We start from the raw sequence: 21,311 nt of genomic DNA, 5'->3' as shown, positions 1-21,311 counted from the left end.
CAATTCTGGTAGCCATAAATCTTTATCTCTTCTTTAAATGTGTAACCAGAAGGTACATTTCAGTCTGTATGAAATTTTGGAGAAATGGAGATTTAATACTTAGACAAACTATAGTAAGATATTCTGCAAGAGAATTTTCTAGAATTCCTTACAAATTTACCAGGGGTGATTGTTTCTTCAGGTCATTATTTTCTGGAAAAAAAAAAAAATACCAGTGGGGTAACTTTTTTGGACTTGTGAGTTGTAAGTGCAGTCTTCCAATAAGGCCAGCATTTTCAAAACAAACCTAGTATACAGCTGAGTTCCCTAAACAAGAACTTGTTCTCTTTTCCAATTATGATGAGTTATATATGATGCTGTTCAACAACTCATTAAAACCCCTAAGTGTTTACATTGAATTTTAATAACAGATTGGGATTTAATTATATAACTGTGGTATTGTTATTTGGGTTATCTACAAAACTGAATGAAATGTGTGGGAACAATATATTGCCCTTATAAATGGGATAACTTCTGCTATTGGAACAGCTGTTGGAGTTAGACCCACCTTCATGCAGTAATTCAAGAGATTCCTTAAAAAAGTTGTTATCTTAAGTGATAAGAACTGCAGAAGTTTAATTTAATTTAAATATTTTTGAAAGAATGGCATAATAGCAGCCATGTCAGTCAGCATATATTAATTCTTTTTATAAAATTGATTTTTTTCTTTATTTTGTCAGGATGTCTTTTAATTAGGTAGCATGCAAATAAAAATCTGTCTATCCTGTACATCTTGAAGTTTTGGTAAATACTTTTATAACTTTATATGTAATTGTTGTTTTTTCTTACTGTTGTTGCTTTGTTTTAGAGTTCCTGCCTACAAGCAGTGTCAATAGGCTGGGAAGGAGGTGTTTATGTACAAACTTGTGGTCACACTTTGCACATAGATTGTCACAAATCTTACATGGAATCCTTACGGGTAAGTAAAACTGAAGATCATAGTTGTTTATTTGGGTCTGAACTGCTTTTATTGGAATCAATTGGATTTCTGCTGTTCAAATCAGATCAATCAAATGTTTTGTATGAATGTACAGAATGGTTTTCTTATGTTTCAAGAACTTAATAACTTAATCTCTTACTGCATCTTGACATTATTAACAAAAGTACTTTGTTTTCAGTTATTCTGATATATCAGAAAAAATCTTGTAAAAAATTAACCAGCAGAAAAAAAAAAAGAATAAATGATGACTTCTTGTTTCATATGAACCAACATTTTTGTTCAAGATTGCAGGATATTTCTTCAGGTTTTGGGTTTGGTGCGTGTTCTAGGGGGATTTTCTTTGTTTGGGGGAGGTGGATAGTTGATGCGGGAGAGGGTGTTTGTGGGTTTTGTTAGTCTGTTTTTGGTTTAGGGATTTTTTTGTAATTTTTGTTGATTTCATTTTGAGAAAAACTGAACAATTCCTTATAGTTTTAGTATCAACATTGGTCATACTTTGAAACTTAACCTCTAAAGAAACTAGGAGGTGTGCAACCTTTCTTGGATCTCATGATAAATTGTTCTTTTCTATATTAATTTAAATTTGCTTGCAGCAGTAATTGTGTCATAAAGATAAATATAAAATAACATAAATATTACATAAAGTAATATAGCAGTAAAATCTAGACTTTCATGGTAGAGTCTCACTTTTCAGAATTTTGGAAAAGGGATTTTTTGCATCATATAAATTCTAAAGACATTTTTCTGGTGGATTCTCTGTTAAACTTGTAATAAACTGTTACTCCATCTAATTGTATTCTTGAAGATGCTAGGATCAGAAGTTCACTTAAATAGTCTAGAATGTTTTACTAGTATCTAGATGAGTACATAATAATTTTGACTATTTACTACAATTTTTAGGACTGAGATAATTTATATAGACCTGTGTTCATCTGGATAAAGCATTTATTTTTACATAATATGGGTAAATATCAACATGGGATACCATGGAGGCAACTCATGAAGCTGAAACAAGATTTCTTCCCAGTTAATAGGAATGCTGAGGACATGTCCTCACTTTCCAAACATGTATTCTGGGTCCATTCTTTCATCCTTCATGTGATACAAGAAATAATCAGGGTTCTTCTCACTGCCAATGGCTACTTGGTTAGGCTTTTTTTGGCCTGTGCTTGGAGTCTCAAACTTTATGGAAATTGTCAGAAAGAGGCAACACACATAAAATGTTGGAAATACTCCATTGAAGTATTTTTACTTTATTTATCTACTGTTATGCGGATATTGTTCACAATGGAGAGTGCTCAAAAATCAGGAAAAGTAGTTGAGTTGGAGGGTTGTAAGACAGTCTCTAGTAAGTAAGATCTTTGTCAGTAAAATGGGGAACTATTCTAATTGTTCTTTCTTTACAGTTTTTGGTTTTAGAATTAGTTTTTTAGCTATACGCCTGAAATATCAAGCTAAAAAACCAATAATAGTTTGCAAATTTCAGCTACATCTTCTTTATTTTCTTTTAGAATGACCAAGTCCTCCAGGGTTTTTCAGTGGACAAAGGAGAATTTACCTGTCCCCTGTGTAGGCAGTTTGCCAACAGTGTTCTTCCTTGTTATCCTGGGAACAACATGGAAAGAAGCGTTTGGCAAAGTCATAGTAACAAGTGTATGCAAGAACTTGTGCAAGAGGTGGAAGAACTTCAAGAACAGCTGGGAACTTTCCCAGTAAGCATCAGTGTAAGGCAGAAAGATCCTTGTTAATTTGCCTCTACCTTTCAGTTTTTACATTATATTGCATTTGTGATCTCCTAGAAACCTGGCAACTTCAGAAAGTTCATTTTCTTCTGATATTGACGACAACATATTATTGTTTTCTTATCAAGAAACTTAGAGCATTTACTGCGTTACCTACTAAAATAAACAGTTGAAAGCTGTGACAAAATGTGATTAATATAATTTTTTATTGAGTACATTTTCAGTTTTCTCTGTAGTAATTTACATAGAATGAAGTCATGTAATATAAAATACATTTATAGTTTCCATGCAATGAAAGAACAGCAATAGTCTTGTAACTGGAAGCTATTTAAGAACTTTGTAAGGTATGGACTATTTGTTTTACAGAAACAATAATTTGCAGATGCTCATGTGTTACAAAGCTTCATGAGGTCCTCTAAATGACAGAAAAAATTATATTAAATTTTGTTACCTTCAAGTCTTAATGGAGATGCTTTCTGTTCTTGTGTACTGTTACAGTGCAAATATACTTTAAAATATCACTAGCACCGAGATCCTTAAACACAGGAGATAGACAAAACAGGATAACATTGCAAAATATTCTGACACTTCTGTGAGACAGAATACTGACTTTTAATGCATATTTTTTCATAATGTGCAAATGTGTTTTACAAATATGAAAGTGCTACAATCAGCTAGTGCATTTCTTCAGGTAAAATTAACTAATCTTCTTTTGTGTCTTTGTTCATAGTCTGAAACTAACCTCAGTAAAGAAATGGAATCTGTAATGAAAGATATAAAAAGTACCACACAAAAGAAGTACACAGATTATAGTAAGACTCCTGGATCACCTGACAATGATTTTCTGTTTATGTATTCTGTAGCCAGGTGGGTATGTTTTTCTTTTTACATTTTTTCTTTTGTATTTCTGACTAATGGTATTAGTCACTAGATAGCTTTCTTTAAAAAAAAAAAAAGCATTTTAAAAATATTTCATCCTCTCCAAAACAGACTTTTTGAATATTCAGTACATCTAAGTTACATTTCCTGATTTTCATATACAGGCATTATGCAAGATGGAAACATGTGCCTCTCATTTCATTTTTACTGTGTGCAGCAGTGGCACAAAACCCAGGGAACATTGTGTCGTACACTTATTTAGTTTTCTTCTGAATTCAAGGTTTTGCTTTTCTTATATCAAGATTTTATGTTACATTTCTTGTTTTATTTTCCTTTCCCAAATTGTCAAATCTACTGTATCTTCTGCAGAATGAGATTTTTTCTGTATCGCTACCATATTGCTAGTTTTTAAATCATAAGGTATTTTTTATCTCTCTGCTACATATTAGTCATATTAGTTTTATTTACTTGAAAGGAGATCACAGAAGCAACTTTTTTTATCACAATCAGCAACCAGGAATTTCTCTTCATATAGTCTTTAGACTTCTAAAAAAGTGTTGAAACCAGCACCATTTTCTTTGTGATGGTTGATTGTAGTTTTAGAGCTGTCACATACACTCTCCAAGAAAATCAGTCCCTCCTTCTATACCATTAATGTTAAGGTACTCTGAATAGTTAATTTATTCAGAGTTACTGTAATACCAGCTTTTCCCATAAGAACTTAAAATACTCATTAAGATAATAATTTTCTAACCTCTGATTTCATGAGGCCTGCAGGGAAGGTGCTGACTGCAGAGAAACTGCAAGCATAGAAGTGATGCCATTGAGTAGCATTTTTTTGTTGCAGTTTCATGAACTCTGATTGCTGAGTGTCATTAGTATATAAGCAGTGGAAATATTCAAGGTTTGGCTCAGCAGGACTCTGGGTAATGAAATCTAAGGTTCTGCTTTCCACAGAAGGTTAGACCATGTAATGTCCAGAATTTTCCTCTGACTTGGATTATTGGATGATTCTGTTAGAAGAAATACTATCTGAATTCTTTCAGAGTATTTTAACTGATACAGAAGAGCTATGAAGTTCTCTACATAGCAAGCTAAAGGATTATTCTATATTTTGAAGTGGTATATGCTATATATATGGGATTTTTAGCAATTATGTGTTTGATCAATACAATTAAATATCCTTCCAAAAATACAAGGACTCAAAATTAATATTTCACATATCAAAGTATGGTTACTTGTAACCATAACTTGACCTGCCATTTAAGATACAAAAATGGTGTTAAAATACTTTTCTGGGTGCAATGTTACATAACTCTAAAAATGCTAGTGAAACATATTTAAAATGTATCTATATACTGCTTTTATATTTACACACAGAGCTCAAGATTTGTTTTCATTCAGAGTTAAAAATACCTCAAACCAGAACAGCATTTCATTGCTGCTGAAGAAATCATGGTTGACCGCTAAGATTAGGATATGTCACTTCTAGTCCTTGTGATCTCTTCCTGTTAGAGTTGTGTGACCAATTTTCTGTTTATCCATGTTTCAAGAATTTCAGGTGTTGGATCCAGCTTTGTGTATTGTTACTGTAGCTCATAAGATCACTTATGTGGGAACCTGACTGATCAGCTTCAAGGTGGTTAACTTGTCTTGCTTTTCAGCGCAGCAATCCAGATTTACATGCTTCTACTACACCTTTTAAATAAACATTTTAATGAAACATTACAGTTTGTATTTATGGAAATAAATCTGTACATCACCTTCCAAACTGGAATATGTGTTTAATTTTAAATAATCAAACAACAGGCTATCCACGATTAAAATTACATACTGAAGTAATTTACTTTCTGTAAGTTATTCCTGTCATTGGACCTTTTCTTCCTTATTTCCATCCGGAGTTTTTCTTGAGGTAATGATACCCTTGTGTTTCTTACCAATCAGTAACGTTTGAGCATTTCTAGTTCCAGGCATTCTGAAGCATTTAATTGGTTTTGGTCAGACCATTTACAGCTGTTGCACAGTTTTTCCTGGTATTTAACTCTTGTTTAGCTGAGCATTTAAATACAATGATATTTTGATTAACTGTATAATTCCATGTGAGTTAAATACTCTTAATCTTCTTATAAATCAGTGTTCCATTTTCAATCAGAAAATGACATCATCTCCTGTCCGAAAAGATGCTGGTTTACAGCTGAATGCCAGCTTTGCAGTAGACTACTGAAGCTGGAATGGGAATGTGAAACGACACGTAGCCAGTTGCTGCAGGTTATTCTTTCTCCTTCAGGAAAAAGGGAATTTACTTGATTTTTGCTTACCCAGTCATATGTCACTGGTAGCAGGCAAAAAAAAATAACAAAAGAGCTCTCTACCACCTCATGGGAGGGCTAGCTACTGTCTGTTTTCCTAGCAAAAGAGGCATTCTGGGTCTTGGCATCCTGATCTGCATGCACAGCTGGAACAGCAGCTCCTTGGCCACCTCCCGCTTTTCCAACACTCATATCTAGTTAAATTTGTAGCCTTTTCATCCATTCCTCCTTGTCTTTGCTGACATTTAGGAGACATTTGGGTGTCATTCCCAAATCATGTCTGCCTAGCTTTAATTTTAATACTTTCATTTCAAAGCATTGAAGGCTGTGGTGATATCTTGGAGGACTGTATGTATTGCATAGCTGGAGGTTTCTTGCTTTTGTTGACTGTGCAAAAAAACCTTTTGGTTTTTCTGTCAACTGTGTATAGACTAAGAGCCATGTCTTCTTTCCTTCTGAGTCTATATCTTAGTATCTGGGGTTTTTCCATGTATGTGTTGTGTTTGTAAATTGAGAAACATGATAGTGCTTAGTGCGCTGCTTCTGTCCCAATAGGAAGAGCAAGTCCATCCAAATATATTCCCTTTCTGGAAAGGAAATTTTTACTTCCCCCCCCACTCTGTCCTGGTATGAATTCTCAGAAATATGAAATCACCCTTCCCACCTCTAATAGTTCCTTTAAGAAAAGCCCCCAAGGAGGGATGAAGTAGGTCTTTTTTATCAGTAGACAGGACAGCTGAGCAAAATCCATTTTCTCAGGGTTTTTTCTGTGAGTGAGAAGGATAAAGGCAGTGTTCTACAAAATTTGTTCTAATGAATGACACTGAGATTTCTAGATAGGAAAAGAAGACACTTATATGGATTTTCTTTCTCATTCTCTTTCCTTCATGTTGAGGAGTCTGAGATAGCAAAGGATTCTTTCAGAGACCACTCTGTGTTCCACACTTCTGTCAGATGCCCCCAGTTTTTTTTTCATTACTTTTCTTCAGTAAAGGGCAGAGGGTATACAGATCCTCAAGGCAGAAAGGAGCTCAAATTAGGGAGGAGATACACTGGTTTTCAAAAATGATTGACGTCTGTACCTGATGTAGGATATTTTCTGAGGGATAAGTGTTCATTTTCATGGAAGATGCTTTCTCTACTGTGGATTTTTATGCTAAGTTACAGATATGTTTTGAAAGAGATATATTTCCAAGAAAGCTGAGCTATATGGTACTGCTTTTGAGGAGCTGGGGACAATGAAGAAGTGTGGGAGGTGAGACTTGGTATCTTATGTGTACAGAGTATATGATACAGAAATAACTTTCCTTACATTCCTTATAGCAAAGCTCATACGTAGCAGCAAGAGGTATTTTTCAGAATTGTCCCTGAGGTTTGTTTTGCAAAATGCCACATATGCCTTGGTGAAAGGGAAATTTAAAATTGTAGATCTAGGAAATTATTTTTAAACATTCAGGTAGTCTTTTTGATTTAAATCTTAATTATCTTAGTTTTAATGGAAGACTGTCACTGATTTTGTTCTTCAAGTTAATGATCAGAAGGTTTGTAGAAATAAAATGTACTGATTTCCTTCATATTCCCATGATGAACTAGCACATGCTGATCTGCAGTTGCTATTTTGTCCACTGATATGAAATCCCTGTCCCTGCTTCCTTGCTGGTAGATTTTCAGAAGTTCAGTGAGCACTGCAAATCGCCTGAAGAGTGGAAAATTCCCCTGTCACACAGATGCCCTTATCAGCAGCAACCAGATGGAGCTCTGAGCAGGCACATTATCAATGTTAAATTGCCTTTTCTGAGTAGAGAGGATTAAAGCATTCCTTCAGAAATGGATGGCATAAGCTGCAAACTCAGGGATAGGAATATTCAGAAATGTTGCTATTTTAAAAACATAGGAAAGTATCTTAACAAACACTGCATATCAAATTGTATTATTCTTTCAAGTTGATGAAGCTGAAATTCTTAAAAATAATTTGTTTTGAATAAAAGGAATCCTGCAGTTTCTTCTTAAATGTAAGGAGGGGGAGGGGGGGATGTTCTTAGCTTGGATACATTATGTGCCTGAAATTCTGAAATAGATTTTAGTATGGATTCAGTCACATTATATTGAATCTAAAATTGTTTCATTTTTCATTAAAGGGCAAAAATATGTTTGGAATGTTTGGATTGAATTAGCAAAACAACACTTCAGAATAATAGAATTATATTCCTTCATTTTAATTTTCAAAATGTATGTTGACTTACTAGAACAAGCTCTCAGAGAATATAGCATAAATTGTTTACTCCAAGTCTTGAGAGTAAAAGATAATGCAGTAGTGAAACATCCAATTCCAAAATTAAACAAAATTACCAAATTTGGCCTAAACAATTGGTGTCTAAGTATCAGATTACAGTAATACTAAGAAAGAAAGCATCAGTGTGACATGCAGAGATTCAGTGACACAACTCCTGTTTCATACTAATGAGCTACAGTGAATAGCATTTCAGTCAGAATTAACCTCCAAGGCTTTTATTAACTAACTTATCTATAAAGGGCAGTGCTTTAATTATAATTTAGACTGTATTCATATTTAGTTGATGCCATATCCATTGTACTCTCTGATTGTTTAAAGTGAGACAAAAGCTCTACCAACAAAGAGAACACTTTTTAGATGTATATGATTGACTGAAAGTTAGCCAATCTGTATAGTCTTTCCAGATTTGCACATAAATTCCCTTATTATACTGTGTGTGCATACAGAAGAAAGGCACAAAATTAACATTTTTTAAACTCTTCTCTCACAATTCAATACAATACTATGTTAATACAGTACTTAAAATCATATATGACAATATCTTGATAACATCTGTTTTTGTTCTGAGCTGTATTTTGGCAGTGTTTCATACTAACGATTAGTTCACAGTATTCTTTTATTTAGTGTATGCTGGGAGTTTGTCATGGTTCATTTCTGTCTGTAAAGCTTGAATAATGTTGTTCCATTCAATACTTGTTATGTTATTCCTACAGAACCAACTTGGAACTTGAGCTGGTCCATCGAGGAGGAAATTTGTGTTCGGGAGGTGCAAGCACAGCAGGGAAGAGATCATGTTTAAGTAAGTTCCATGTTATTAAATGCAGTATAAATTATTAGAATATTGAATAAAGATGTCTGGTTCTTTCTTGTATTTCTAAATTACATCAACTTTTTCTTTTTAAAACCTGTTTTTTCCAACATAAGGAGTCTTTGGTTTTTCGTTTCTGTTAGAGAAATCTGAAAACTAATTTGCACAAATTCTTCATTAGAGCTGGTTATGTCTTGTGAGTGCAGTTATTTATAAATTAATTGTCATACTATGCATGTAACATTTTTTAATAAGTTTGCATTTTTGTGAGTAACACTAGGAGTGTTTTAAGGGTGAAGCAGGAAAACTTTGTTGTTGCTAGCAATAGGAAAGAAGTTTGCTTTCTGAATGCTAATACAGCTCATGACTTGGTGTCATACTTAGAAATATGCAACTACAGCATCCCATGTCTTTAATTTGTCTAGTTCTTTCACGAAATTTGGCAAATTTTCTTTCATAGAAATTTAAAAAAAACCTTTAATAATTGTCAAACAAAGCATCTTCTTGCTGCCAGAAGTGTTTTTTTCTTAAAAGAAAATATTTTAATCTTTCATCGGAATATAAACAGTTAGAAGTGGACATTTTCTTTTGCCAGGAAAAATTGGAAAGCCCACAGTATACTGCTACTACTACTACTACTTATTTAAGTCAAACTTATGTAGCAATAGCAATAGGAATAAAGAAAGCTTAGGCCCACCTCTGTCTTTTGGTACAGAATTTTGGGGGGATGCTTTCCTCATTCTTTGAGGTGACAAACCACCAAAGAAATCTCACCAGGTTCTATGCTGTCCACATTCCCTCTAGGACAAAAGCCTTCTGTTACTGCCAGGAAATGTAGTTCAACTAATTTCATTCATGTCTTTTTAATTTAAAAGGTAGTTTTAAACCATTCTGCACACTGTCTTTCCCCACCATCATTACCCACCTTCCTCAACCAACCAAACTATCTGAAGAGTGCATGTGAAAACATCTCTAGATCATTGTGTGCAAATTTGAAGCATTTAGTCAGCCAGGGTTCTGCTGATAATTTATACTTAGATTACAGTGTATTTTTATGTGTGGTCACCTAGTAAGATGGACACTTTCTCCCTGAATTTTAGTTTCTTATTAATGTGGTTACTCATTTCATAGGCATGTATTTGGAAGTGTGTAGATGAGCAGGTTAGGGTGGAGACTTCAGCTTAAAATGGAGAAATTTTTGAAAGTGAGAAGATTTATAATGACATTACGCATAATGAGAGTGTATGAGTTTGTTTTCACATGGCTTTACCGGTAATAAAATTACTTGACATTTTAGAGTTTAGAAGAATGTATGCCAGGAAGCGGCCAATACTCTGCAAGGTCATATTTTTATCTCACTGATAGTTTTTCAAAATCAGGACATCTCAGTTTTTATGTGTGATTTATATTTTAAGATAAAAGTGGAATTGAACACATTCATTGCATCTTAAAAAACACTGTGAAATGTTTGACATCACATCAAATTTTTGTTACACGTACTTATATAAAAGCTAGTTAGATAAATAGATCTAAAAGATAATGGATTTTCTGATGGTGTCACTAATGTCACTTAAGTGCTAGAAGATTATGATTTTGCAGGGTGCTCAGACCATTGGATTGGTGGGCAGCCTCATCTCTGTAGCTTCACTGTTGCTATTTGCACTACATCAGGTGATACAAAGGGAGAAACTACCTTAAAGTTTCTTTTCTTTCTTTGGTGTTATTTGAAGAAGAAAGAAAGAAAGAAACTGCCACCAAGCTAAGGCTGGTAGCTGACACTAGGTGGTTTGTATAATACATTCTTTAATTTTTTTCTTAGTCTTACCATACTATCCCTTTAACATCCTCTTGCCCAAAGGAGGACTGTTACATTCTTAGGACCTGACTTTGCAAGAAAACATACAGTCTGTGAAAATATTTGTCAGGAATTTTAATACATATTTCTCAAGCCTTGAAATGCATGGAAAATACTTTAATCACTGGAGAAGTTTCTTTTTGGATAATTACAAAATTGGAAATGATACATGGAGGATGTATTTCCACTGGAGAATTGTCTTATGCTGGATGGATACTTCAGCTAGGCATGACAATTTTAAGTCCTGTTTAAATTCATATGTCATATTTACCTGTTTTTCCAGCCTTTTTAGTATTTTGCCATTGACTCTGCATGTCTCAGAAAATGAAAATGTTTTCCTTTAATCAAAATAGATTATTGGAACAAACTAAACCTACTAAACTTACCAAAAAGTTAGAGATCCTTCTCACATGTGAGAAGTAAAGAAATTGTCCTCTTAAAGAGAAGCTTTAAGATCCTATCATGAACTGTTACTTTTAAAAAGATGTACTAGTTTACAAAATATAAAATGTTCATAAAATATATCTTTATTGGTTGGAAATCCACTGTACATTAGTTGTCTGTAGGAAAAGTAAAATAGCCCAGTAAGGAAAACTTAGTTTTCATAGAATCACAGAGGCTTAGGTTGGAAGGGGTGTTAAAGGTTATACCCTTTCAGAATTGTGTCTATATTTAGGGAGAAGAAATCTTTTCCCCCATTATGTGATTTGATTGTTTAGATATACTTGCACATTATCTGGGGTTTAATCGGAAATTACCAGAATATTGATTGAAAAGCATATTGATGATTTTTTAAAATCTGATAACATATCTTGATTTTATTTTTTTTTCTACTTACAATACATTGCACTTTGTTTAATATTTTTCTCTTCCTTTCTTAAACAGTTGTGTAATTTTGAGTGTGTTGTACTAGAGCTTTTTCCTTCAGCAGGTGCTGAAAGTATTGTAGTCATGTTTCTGAAAAAGGGGTGTGGATGGCATCTTACCACAATGCACTTGGCTTTTTCCACAGTTTTGGGTAGAATGGTAAATTTTCTTATTTATATCTAAGTCAGTCATATTGGTGTTTTTAATATTTATCTTGCACTCCAGAAACATTCAAGGCCTTCCAGGTAAAGGCACTACATATATGAATGTGTTGTTTCATTGCGCAGCACAGAGAGGTGAATGTCATCTATTCATTGTTAAAATGTCCAAATGTTGTTCGTGTTCTGTATTGGTACTTCATAAAATCGTTATGTAGCAATCTAGTCATATTTAATCTTGCACTAAAATAGACTTGTTTTTTAATGTAAGGTAATGGCATTCTCCTAGAACAGACCTGTACAGCATTTCCATTTATTATTATTATATTTAGGTTTCAACATTGGGCTAAATATGACTAGTGGGAGCAGAGTTAGCTTTACATATATAGAGGGGTTTGTTTTCACTAAACCATTCTATAATTGTGTGTTTCCTTTATTGCCCCTTCCATATCCTTGCATTAAAGTTATGAAAAATTGCAGTTCTGTAAATTCATATTCTGAAGTATATGTTATCATCCTTCCATAGTCAATTATTTTTCTAAGAGCAATCCTGCTTCTGAAGTTTCATTTAAAATGTACCTTCAACTTCTTCATTGTCTTCTGCAGTGAGGAAAGAATGTTTTTTAAAATTTGTGCCCCATCTGGGACTTGAGTACTGTTTTGTTAAAGTGTTCTCTGCACGGAATTGAAACTGCTTTTGTTTTTAAGCATCTTTCATGTCAGGTTCAGCAGAAATAATCTAAAACATAACCTGGTTTGGCTTTTTCTGTGTGTGAGTTACTGAGGAGTTTCTTTCGTGATTAAGCATACCACTCTGTAATAGTCTGTGACAACTGTGAAGTTTGATGATTAGATATTGGGGAAAATAGAATATGTTATCCCAGGTGAGCTGTTACAGCAGCAAACATCAAGGAAGATGGTGGGAACAAACAGGTCAAGAGCTGTTTAAGTCGATTGCACCATGAGAGTAGCTCATCTTTGGAAGTAAAATTAAGAATGATTAATGTAGTTCTTAGTATCAGTGTCCAAGTGTGTGTGAGAAGAATAGTGAAGAAAATTTGCCTGCAAAATTGCCATTTTAAGACTTAAAGTTTTGTATGTGTGTGCAACCAAAAAATGCAAATAGTGTCCTATTACTTTTTACTTAAAAATCAAGTCCTATTTGAAGGACTATATTACAGTTTTAGGGTCTATGGCCTTGCAAATTCTCTTGGGTTTAGGGAAAATCATGATACATAACAACTGTACAGGTCTAATTTCTCTGTTTTATAATGTGTAATAGACTTCTTTGTCTTCATTGTTCTGTATTTATCAAACAGTCAAAACACAGCATTAAGACTGAATAATTATGATTTCTCTGTAGGGTTTTTATATAAGGCCGTGAGCAACCCAGGCTAATGGAATAGTGGGAGTTAGAACTAGATGATCTTCAAGGTCCATTCCAACCCTAAGTGTTCTCTGATTCTGTGACCTCTCTTTAACTTGTGTAGATGTTTTTATTTGCTATTTGTTCTCTGGTGATCTCACAGTAGTTGATGAACAGTTCCACAAAATTTAAAAGTTACATATAAATGAATTTATAATCTTTCTTTTATAATTTCAAAATAGTACTTTTCTTTCTGTCTGTTTTTTTTTGTTTTTGTTTGGGTTTTTTTGTTTGTTTGTTTGGTTTGGTTTGGGTTTTTTTGGTTTTTTTCCTTTTCCCCTTTGTGAGAAGGACAGGATTAGGGTTTTCGGTAAAGATTAAATATTTTATCCTCTTGACTTCTGGCTTCAGTTTCTCTGTAAATGAGCTCCTTATCCCTATGCTTCTCACAAATAGCAGTCTGGCATTGCAGTATCAACTACATTAATTGTAAAGGATGTTATTTACAACTGGACATCAAAAAATTATTTTAGAGTTGAAACTCTTCTTAAGTAGAGTATCTAGCACCTTTGTAACTTCTGCAACGGCTCTCAACATTGAGAAACAGTATTGCTTTGTGGGAGTTGTTGGTTGGTTGGTTTGGTTTTGTTTTCTTTTTCTCATTCATTTGAAACCTTTATCTTTGTGATGGTGTTAGCATCAGTTTAATCAGTGCTTTTAGTGTTTGTGAGCACAGAAACTCACTTTTTATCTTCATTCTTCTGTATCAAAATGTTCAACCACATTGAAAGTAATGACTGTCTCCATTTTATCAATTCGGACAGTGACACTTGGGGCCACTCAGTATTTCCTGTTGGGAGAAAAACTGAATTCTTTTATGATTTGCAAGATTGAGTTGCAGCTGTCTCATCCCTATAATCCTTGATGTGGTGTGGATATGGTTGCAAAGCGTCCCATGCAGCTCTCAGCCATCACTGAAATTAAAGAGAATAAAAGAAGTTTTCAGGAATGCCTTGCTAGAGAGGCTTCTGTGCTTGGTTGGGCTTTTTGGTGTTGCAGAGTTTGAGTTTTTAGATTTGTTTGCTTGGTTTGGAATTTTTTTCGGTTAGGAGCTGTCAGTCTGCAGATCCTTGGTGCCATTCATGCTAACTTGGAAAAAGCAGTTTTTCTCACCAGCAGATGATCTTAAGTATTTTCTAAAACACTTGGTGTGCCACTAATATCTAGTGTGGGAGAAGCAAAGATAGGTACTGTTAGAATTCAGTTGCTAAAGTTAATTTCATACACTGGGGAGTTTGGTGTAGAGGGTGATCAGCTACTTCACCAGCAATTAAGACTTAGTGAAGATGTAAGAGATTTTGTCGACTATCCTGTCTTAATGCCTTAATAGGCTTTTCCTGACCTTCATGGGTTTTTTTACTGATTCAAGTCTACTGGATCAGTGATGAGTGGGTTGTCAGCAGGTCTTTGCAGCTGCTGTTGCTTAGTGGACCATATAAATCTCTACCAGGAGAAAAATATTAACAATTAATTTCCATCTGGTTGTATCAAGTGGTTTTAGTTATAATCTACATTCTTCTTGATAGTCCCAGGAAACTTTGGGAGAAGAAGAGAGAAGCATGTCTGGTCTGGTAAAATCCTCACAGTTGAGACAAGGATGTTTTCAATTCCACCTGCAGTGAATTGCTGCGTCACTGCATGATGTTTTCACCTTGTAAATATGAATACTAATTTACAAAATGTAAAAAGGGAAACCTGGGTCAAGACAGAAAATTCCATGACAGCAGTATATGTCCTAAAAGAGAGAGGTTGGTGTAGAAACACATTAGTTTGACTGTTGCAAGCAATACAAAGGTAGCTAATTCCTTCATTTTCTTTGTTTTCATTATGACAGCACATTGCTCTACATTGTGGAATTAGAATTAATAACAAAAAATATAATCTGATTTGAATCTTGGCAATTTGAATGTTTACCAGTCAAGAGACCAGAAAAAAATAAGTAGAGAAAAGGCAGCAAAACTTATATAGGAATTTGTGATCACTTTGGCAAAGATCAAACAAAGATTATGAGCGGGACCAAAACTTTAATCTGAATGCAGCTTCCTGAATCACTCATTTTTGTCAATTGAGCATAGCATTTTTAGAATTTCTACCATTCATCTATCAAATTTCTGTCTTTTTATGTCTTTAATTTAGTCTTTTGGGCTGTGCATATCACACTAAAGCCGAAAAGGGCTGTGAAATTGTCTTTGTGGGCTCCTGATTTTTGCCCTGTAACATAGCAGAATATTTTTAAGAGCTTTGTAAACATCTGTAAAATATGTGTGCTTTATTAGTAAAAATGGTAAAGAGTGCAGGTGCTGGTGCAGTGTGGATATATAGACAAAATACCCATTATCTTTGGGGTTTGTGAGAGGAGCAATATTACAATGCTTCCTCTTACAGCTTCAGTCCCAGTGCAAAGATAGTGTCTTATCCATTGAGCTGCTCTTTTGAAAGTACAGATTCCAATGGAATTTATTGCTCCTCTCTCGCAATAGATTACCTCCAGGAAGTAAATCTATCCAGAACAGCAGTGGCAATAACAAAATAACAATAGAGTTATTTTCATAGTTTTTAGAAATGGATTAAGGAATGCTAATACAACTGAACGCTAGTTCTAGTTGCTAATCTAGATGATACTGTGAAGCTTTGTTTAAGCTTTACATGTATACTGTGAAAACAAAGACACGAGCTGAGAGAGCTGTGACAGCAATGCATCAGCATAGGTAATACTTGAGTCTATTGTCACTATGTTTCAAAACTCTAGTAATCTTACCCACTCAAATGTCTAAATTTTAGAATCCTGTCAAGCCCCTGATGACTTGCAGCAGTAAGTTATATTGTGCATCCAAACTGCGCGATTTTTATATTTATTCAAATTATCTGGATGCAGCCTGCCTTATAATATTATGAAGTTATTAGAAGAGGAGGATCAAATTCAAAGTTTTTCAAATTTTGTTGCTGCTGCACTTTCCTAAGTTGATACTCTTCCCACCAAAATTGGTTAAGAATGATCTTTTGGTGACTGAGCTACAGCCAGGCCCTGCCTTTCCCCCTAACAAGGGTGGGCTCTCTGGAATGGATCGGCTGGAAAGACGGGCTGTGAGGGCAGAGGGCTTTGGGATACCTGGTGAGGTTATGGCCTTCCTTCCCACTCTTCACACGCCTGGGCACGATTGATGTTTGTGGGCCACTGTCATGGTAATGTTTTGCTGCTACTTGTATAAAACAGTCCTTACATGTGTTTTAAAGGTTCCAAGTAGGGTATAAGAAAATGGGAGGACATTCTGTATTTTTATCCATATGTTTTGGAATCAAGCATTCCACAAATACACGGAAGAGCCCTCAGGTATTCCTTTGGCTCAAGGCAGGTTTCTGCCAGTCCCACGGGCATAAGGACGTGGTGCAGCATCAAGCACTTGGTGCACCACCAAGTTACCAGTTCTTACTTTTCAGTGCTCTGGTGTTGTCCTTGGCTTTCTCCAGTACTTGGTAGTCATAGGAAGTGGGAAATAAAGCAGCTGGAGTGACTGTGGTGTAAAGCATGAATCAAGCTCAATGTGTGCCTGTGGCCAGAGCTGTTCCGGGGCAGTGGCACTGCCAGCAGAGCCCCAAGGGCCGGGGCTGACTGTGGGTTCTCCCTGGGGCCAGGGGTGTTCATGCGGGGGGCTGGGGGTGTTTGTGCCAGGGGCTGGGCTGTACCAGGGGGCTGAAGCTCTCCCCTGCACAGGAGCCCTTGCTCAGGAGCCACACGGCCTTCAGCCAGCCCAAACGTGCTGTGCTGTCTGACACGGCTGCCCAATGGCATTTCCTGGGCAGATGCAGTCCATATATGTTACACATTTGGAGATTACAAGTATATTCTCCAGTGCTGGAATTTGATATTTGCCTGCTTAATTTCATATTAGTAAAAGGTCAGGAGAGTAGCTGTTAAAGGAACAGGGGATGAATTAATGACTCTGAACAATTTTCAATCTTTTTTTTTTTTTTTTTTTTCAATTTGCTTAGTTGCCCATTTCTGTTTAAAGCAAGGAGCAGTTGTGGGGGAAAAAAGCATTCATTTTAGTGAATAGGCAGGAGGGAAGGGATGAATATTTTCTTGGGTTTCATTCCAAATAAAACGGTGCTTGAGGGTTTTTTCTATTATTTTGACAGAATATAAGAATATTTTCAGAGTTTTCAACTTTTTCAGCAAAGCAGTGTTTTGCTAAGAATCTTTTGCCAGGAGAAAAGATGACTTATTTTGTTCTCGTTGAGTGTTTTTATTCAGAAAGCAGGTGGCAGCTATCAATTCCAATGCCATCCACAGCTCCAATTATTTTACAAACCCCAGGAGCTAATTACAGCCCTCAGGCTCTGGCAGTCAGCTGATTTCATCATGCGACTCTTTTGGCCATTGCGTACCTCTGAGTAATTGTCTATTTATGGAAAATAAATTAATAGCTGCTTTTTCTACTTGAAAAAGAGGACCTGTGAGTGTGTAGGGTTGAAAGCAAGTGGGTTTTAAAAAGAGGGAGAGAGATTTAGAGAGAAAGATGTAAAAGGATCAATTGAAAGATTAAGGGGTGGACAGGGAAGATGATGTCAGGATAAGGGGAAAAGTTAAAATGAAAGGGAGAAAGGAAAATTGAACAGCAGAAAAGCATGACACCAAATAAAAAAGATTCAGTGATAAAAAGTGAAGTCTGAATCCCAAGTAGTTCCTGATCCAGTTGAAAATATCCCTACCCATTGCAGGGTGCTTGGACTAGATGACCTTTAAAGGTTCCTTCCATCTCAAACCATTCTTTTTGCTGCACGTACCTTTCTGAAAATGCTCTTGACCTAAATGGTGCTTGCCTTCTTGGGTGCCTTAGTGGAAGGAAGGGTTAGATGTTGTCTTTATTTGTGTGATCATATGATTCACAGATAAATATAAAATGTGTATGTTAATATAAAAATACTGCAGTAAATCTCCATGAGTAATTATGCATCCTCTGTTCAAAAAATTCTACAAGTGTTTTGCAAACTGTATTTTTGATACAGTGGAAGTACAGAAGGTTTTAAAATCATGAATATCAGCAAACTCTCCCTGCAGATTGTAAAGGCAAATCTCTGACATTATAAAGATTGTTGCTACTTTAGTGTCATTAACGTGTAGTCAGAAGTTTGTTGGTTTGGGAATTTTTTTGTCCAAAAGTTACCTACAAAATAACCGTATGAAGACAGAAGGAATAATGAACTTTTTAAAGATGAAGAACCAAAGCGATCCTGCCATAGGCCAGAACTCATAGAAAATTTAGATTAAATTTCAAATATGTTGTGCACAGAACTTAACTGTGAGAGAGAGGAATTAAAGCTAAAAGTATACCAGTCACTGTTAAGAATAATTGTTTAGGAAATCACCATTTCTGGCATTAACTGGAGAGGCAAGTGAAGTGAGTGTGGAACCTTGGCAACATAACAGCATGCAAAACAGGATTTTTTAAAAAGGCCTGTAATTAGGTACATGGAGCACCAAAACAACTGAGCTTTCTAAATAGCCTTTCTCTGAAACATTTTTCTGCATATATGCATGTGTTCACTGCCTTCTATTGAAATCTTACTTGTCTTCAAATCCTTTTTTGGGAAATAAATCAATCCTTAATAAAAATATGCTTCTTAGGATACCAGCGTATTTGGAATGACGTGACAGGCTTCTTAGAATCTTGTAAAATACATGATGGCAATTTGATGTAAAATAGTTCATATCACTGTATGTAACACTCAGCAATCTGTCTTCTTCACCTTTCAGATCAGCTGTTTCATGTGTTGGCCATGCACATGCGCCTCTACAGTATAGACTCTGCATACAATCCCTGGAGAAAACTAACTCAGCCCCTGCAGGATAAAAATTCAGAGCAAGTATTTTAATTTACCCAATATCAGTTTTACTTGGACAAAGAAACATCCTTACAGAGGGACTTTGGGTAACTTTGTGTCTTAATTTAAATTCTCTGTGAGGTATGCTGATGGACTTAACATCTAAAAATTGTATGTATGAATTTATAAAAATATGTTTTCTGATTTCTTTTACATAAAAATCTGACAAATACCAGTTTTGAGCTAAAGTTTAAATAGACCTCTTCCAGGCTTAAGTACATGCAAATTGAATAGGAATGGGTAAGTGGATAAGGCATTGCTGGTTTTGATATAGATGTTCAAGAAAATTTATATTGAGATAAGTGGGTAGTTTATTGAAAGTTGAGTAATGATTAATAGATGTAAATAAGTCTAATATATGTGAGAAATAATTATATTTTAGGCTAAAATTCTTCATCAAGCTTATTATTTTAAGCAAGTTACTTACCTGAGTTTGCTTTTAAAACATGAACCTTACATACACAGCTGTAGAAGGATTAACAATATTGTAAATTGAACCATGCACTTTGTTCTGTAAGAACTCATCTCCTCACTCGACCCATCACTTTTCAGATTCTGTCTTCATGACAAGGAGAAAGATGCTCTTCATTTTGTGTCTTGCAATTATGTCAAAAGACTGTCCTTTTAGTACCTATCCAGCTGTGTGTTTGTCAGTGCTTCTAGGAGCCCGAGGTAGAAAGCATCATGCAAAAACTGATCTGGAATAGTGATGCCACAGTCCTAACTGCAAACTGGGGAAGACTATTAAAGCAATTGTTCTCATTTCTAGTCTAAGATTTTATTGTTCTCTTAGACCTATGTTTCTTTTTGCAATGAACATTGGATTATTGGAGTTGTTAAACTTTATTAAGAGATTCATTTATAAACCATTAACAGAAGAAAGCATCAAGCATTTTATAACCTCATAACCTGTGCTGTTCAACATGCATTCAAACTGCTTTGGGTGTGTCTTTTCCTGTGATTCTGATTGAGTCCTGACCTAGACTGAGCAGGATGGTGCTAATAAATTTGGTTGGCTGAGTTACATGAGGCAGAATTAAGATCATGTGGCCACAATGGCTGTGGAACAGGTCATGCACTTCTCATTTTGGCGTTTGAAGAGCTTGCTGCCTTTGGAAGCAGCTGTTAGCAGAAGGGGCTTACAGAGCTGATGGAGTTCACTATGCATTGGTCATGTCAAGGCTCAAGTGCAGTATGTTAGATTTCATTAGGCAGTATTTTGAATCAGTTAGAAATTAATGGTACTGAAGTCTGTAATGCCTTGCTTTACAGAAAGGGTTGCATGCTGGGAATGCGTTTGAGCAGTTCTTGTGTTTTCCGCACTGGTTTTCAGTATTTCGTGGTAGACTTGATGATATTGGTTTAGCACAAAGTCCTAAACGGTTTGTAGGAAGCTGCAACTGAGATAGCATTCATTTTGCCATGAAATAATTTACTGGTGAGATGCACAGATGCTTTTGAAGTGGAATATTTTTGCTCACTGCTTGGAATGCTTTTCCTTCCTTAGTCTGCAGGCACCACAACGCTAAAAAGGAGGCAATTTGAGGACATGTTTTTCATGTATAAATTAGAGCATAAAATGAGTGTCTGTAATTATACTGCAGAAATCTGAAGTGGTAGTTTGACTTGAAGATGGCATTCATAGCATTGGTGTGTATGATCTGATTGCACACTTCTTAAAGTCATGCAGTCTTTTGAGAAATACAGAATAGCAGATTTTTTTCAGGTACAGGAAAGAGTGCTCAGAGCAATTAGAAGGTGACACACTACTGAAGACTGAAAAAGCTTAAGAGGATGGTAGAAAAATAATTTTTCAGATTTTAGATGGGAATGGCATTGTGCCACTTTGAAGTTAACCAAGTCATCTGAATCATCAGCCTGACCTGCACATGAGACTTCAAGCAAAGACTTACGGGGCAAAAATGTCCGTGAGAGAAAAAGTTCTGTATTTTCTGACTGTATTACTGTAATTCCAAACAATTAAACTTTAGCGAAACCACAGAAGCAAAATAACTTCAAACCAATATGCCATCTTTTTCTATTTCATTTTCATTTCCAATTATTATTTGAGTTGAAAGCAGTTTTCCAGAGAAGCTAGTTTAATCTTCATTC

General features: G+C 35.3%; 1 protein-coding gene across 4 annotated transcripts in view; it reads left to right on the top strand.

The window, feature by feature from the left end:
• The window catches only part of UBR3 (ubiquitin protein ligase E3 component n-recognin 3), a 102,577-nt gene that overhangs the window by 60,195 nt on the left and 21,071 nt on the right, over positions 1-21,311 (top strand). For 2 of the 4 annotated variants that reach the window (XM_033064487.1, XM_033064485.2), the window contains 5 exons: positions 848-958; positions 2,491-2,703; positions 3,452-3,588; positions 8,916-9,001; positions 19,072-19,177. In XM_033064487.1, coding sequence (XP_032920378.1) covers positions 848-958; positions 2,491-2,703; positions 3,452-3,588; positions 8,916-9,001; positions 19,072-19,177 — 653 coding nt within the window. The remainder of the gene's footprint in view (positions 1-847; positions 959-2,490; positions 2,704-3,451; positions 3,589-8,915; positions 9,002-19,071; positions 19,178-21,311) is intronic. The other 2 variants (XM_033064486.2, XM_033064488.2) reach the window with 1 other exon arrangement.

The sequence above is a fragment of the Catharus ustulatus genome, chromosome 7, assembly GCF_009819885.2.
Source record: "Catharus ustulatus isolate bCatUst1 chromosome 7, bCatUst1.pri.v2, whole genome shotgun sequence".
NCBI classification, from domain to species: Eukaryota; Metazoa; Chordata; class Aves; order Passeriformes; family Turdidae; genus Catharus; species Catharus ustulatus.
The sequence above is the reverse complement of the archived record's forward strand: the minus strand, read 5'-3'. Positions and strand labels throughout refer to the sequence as shown.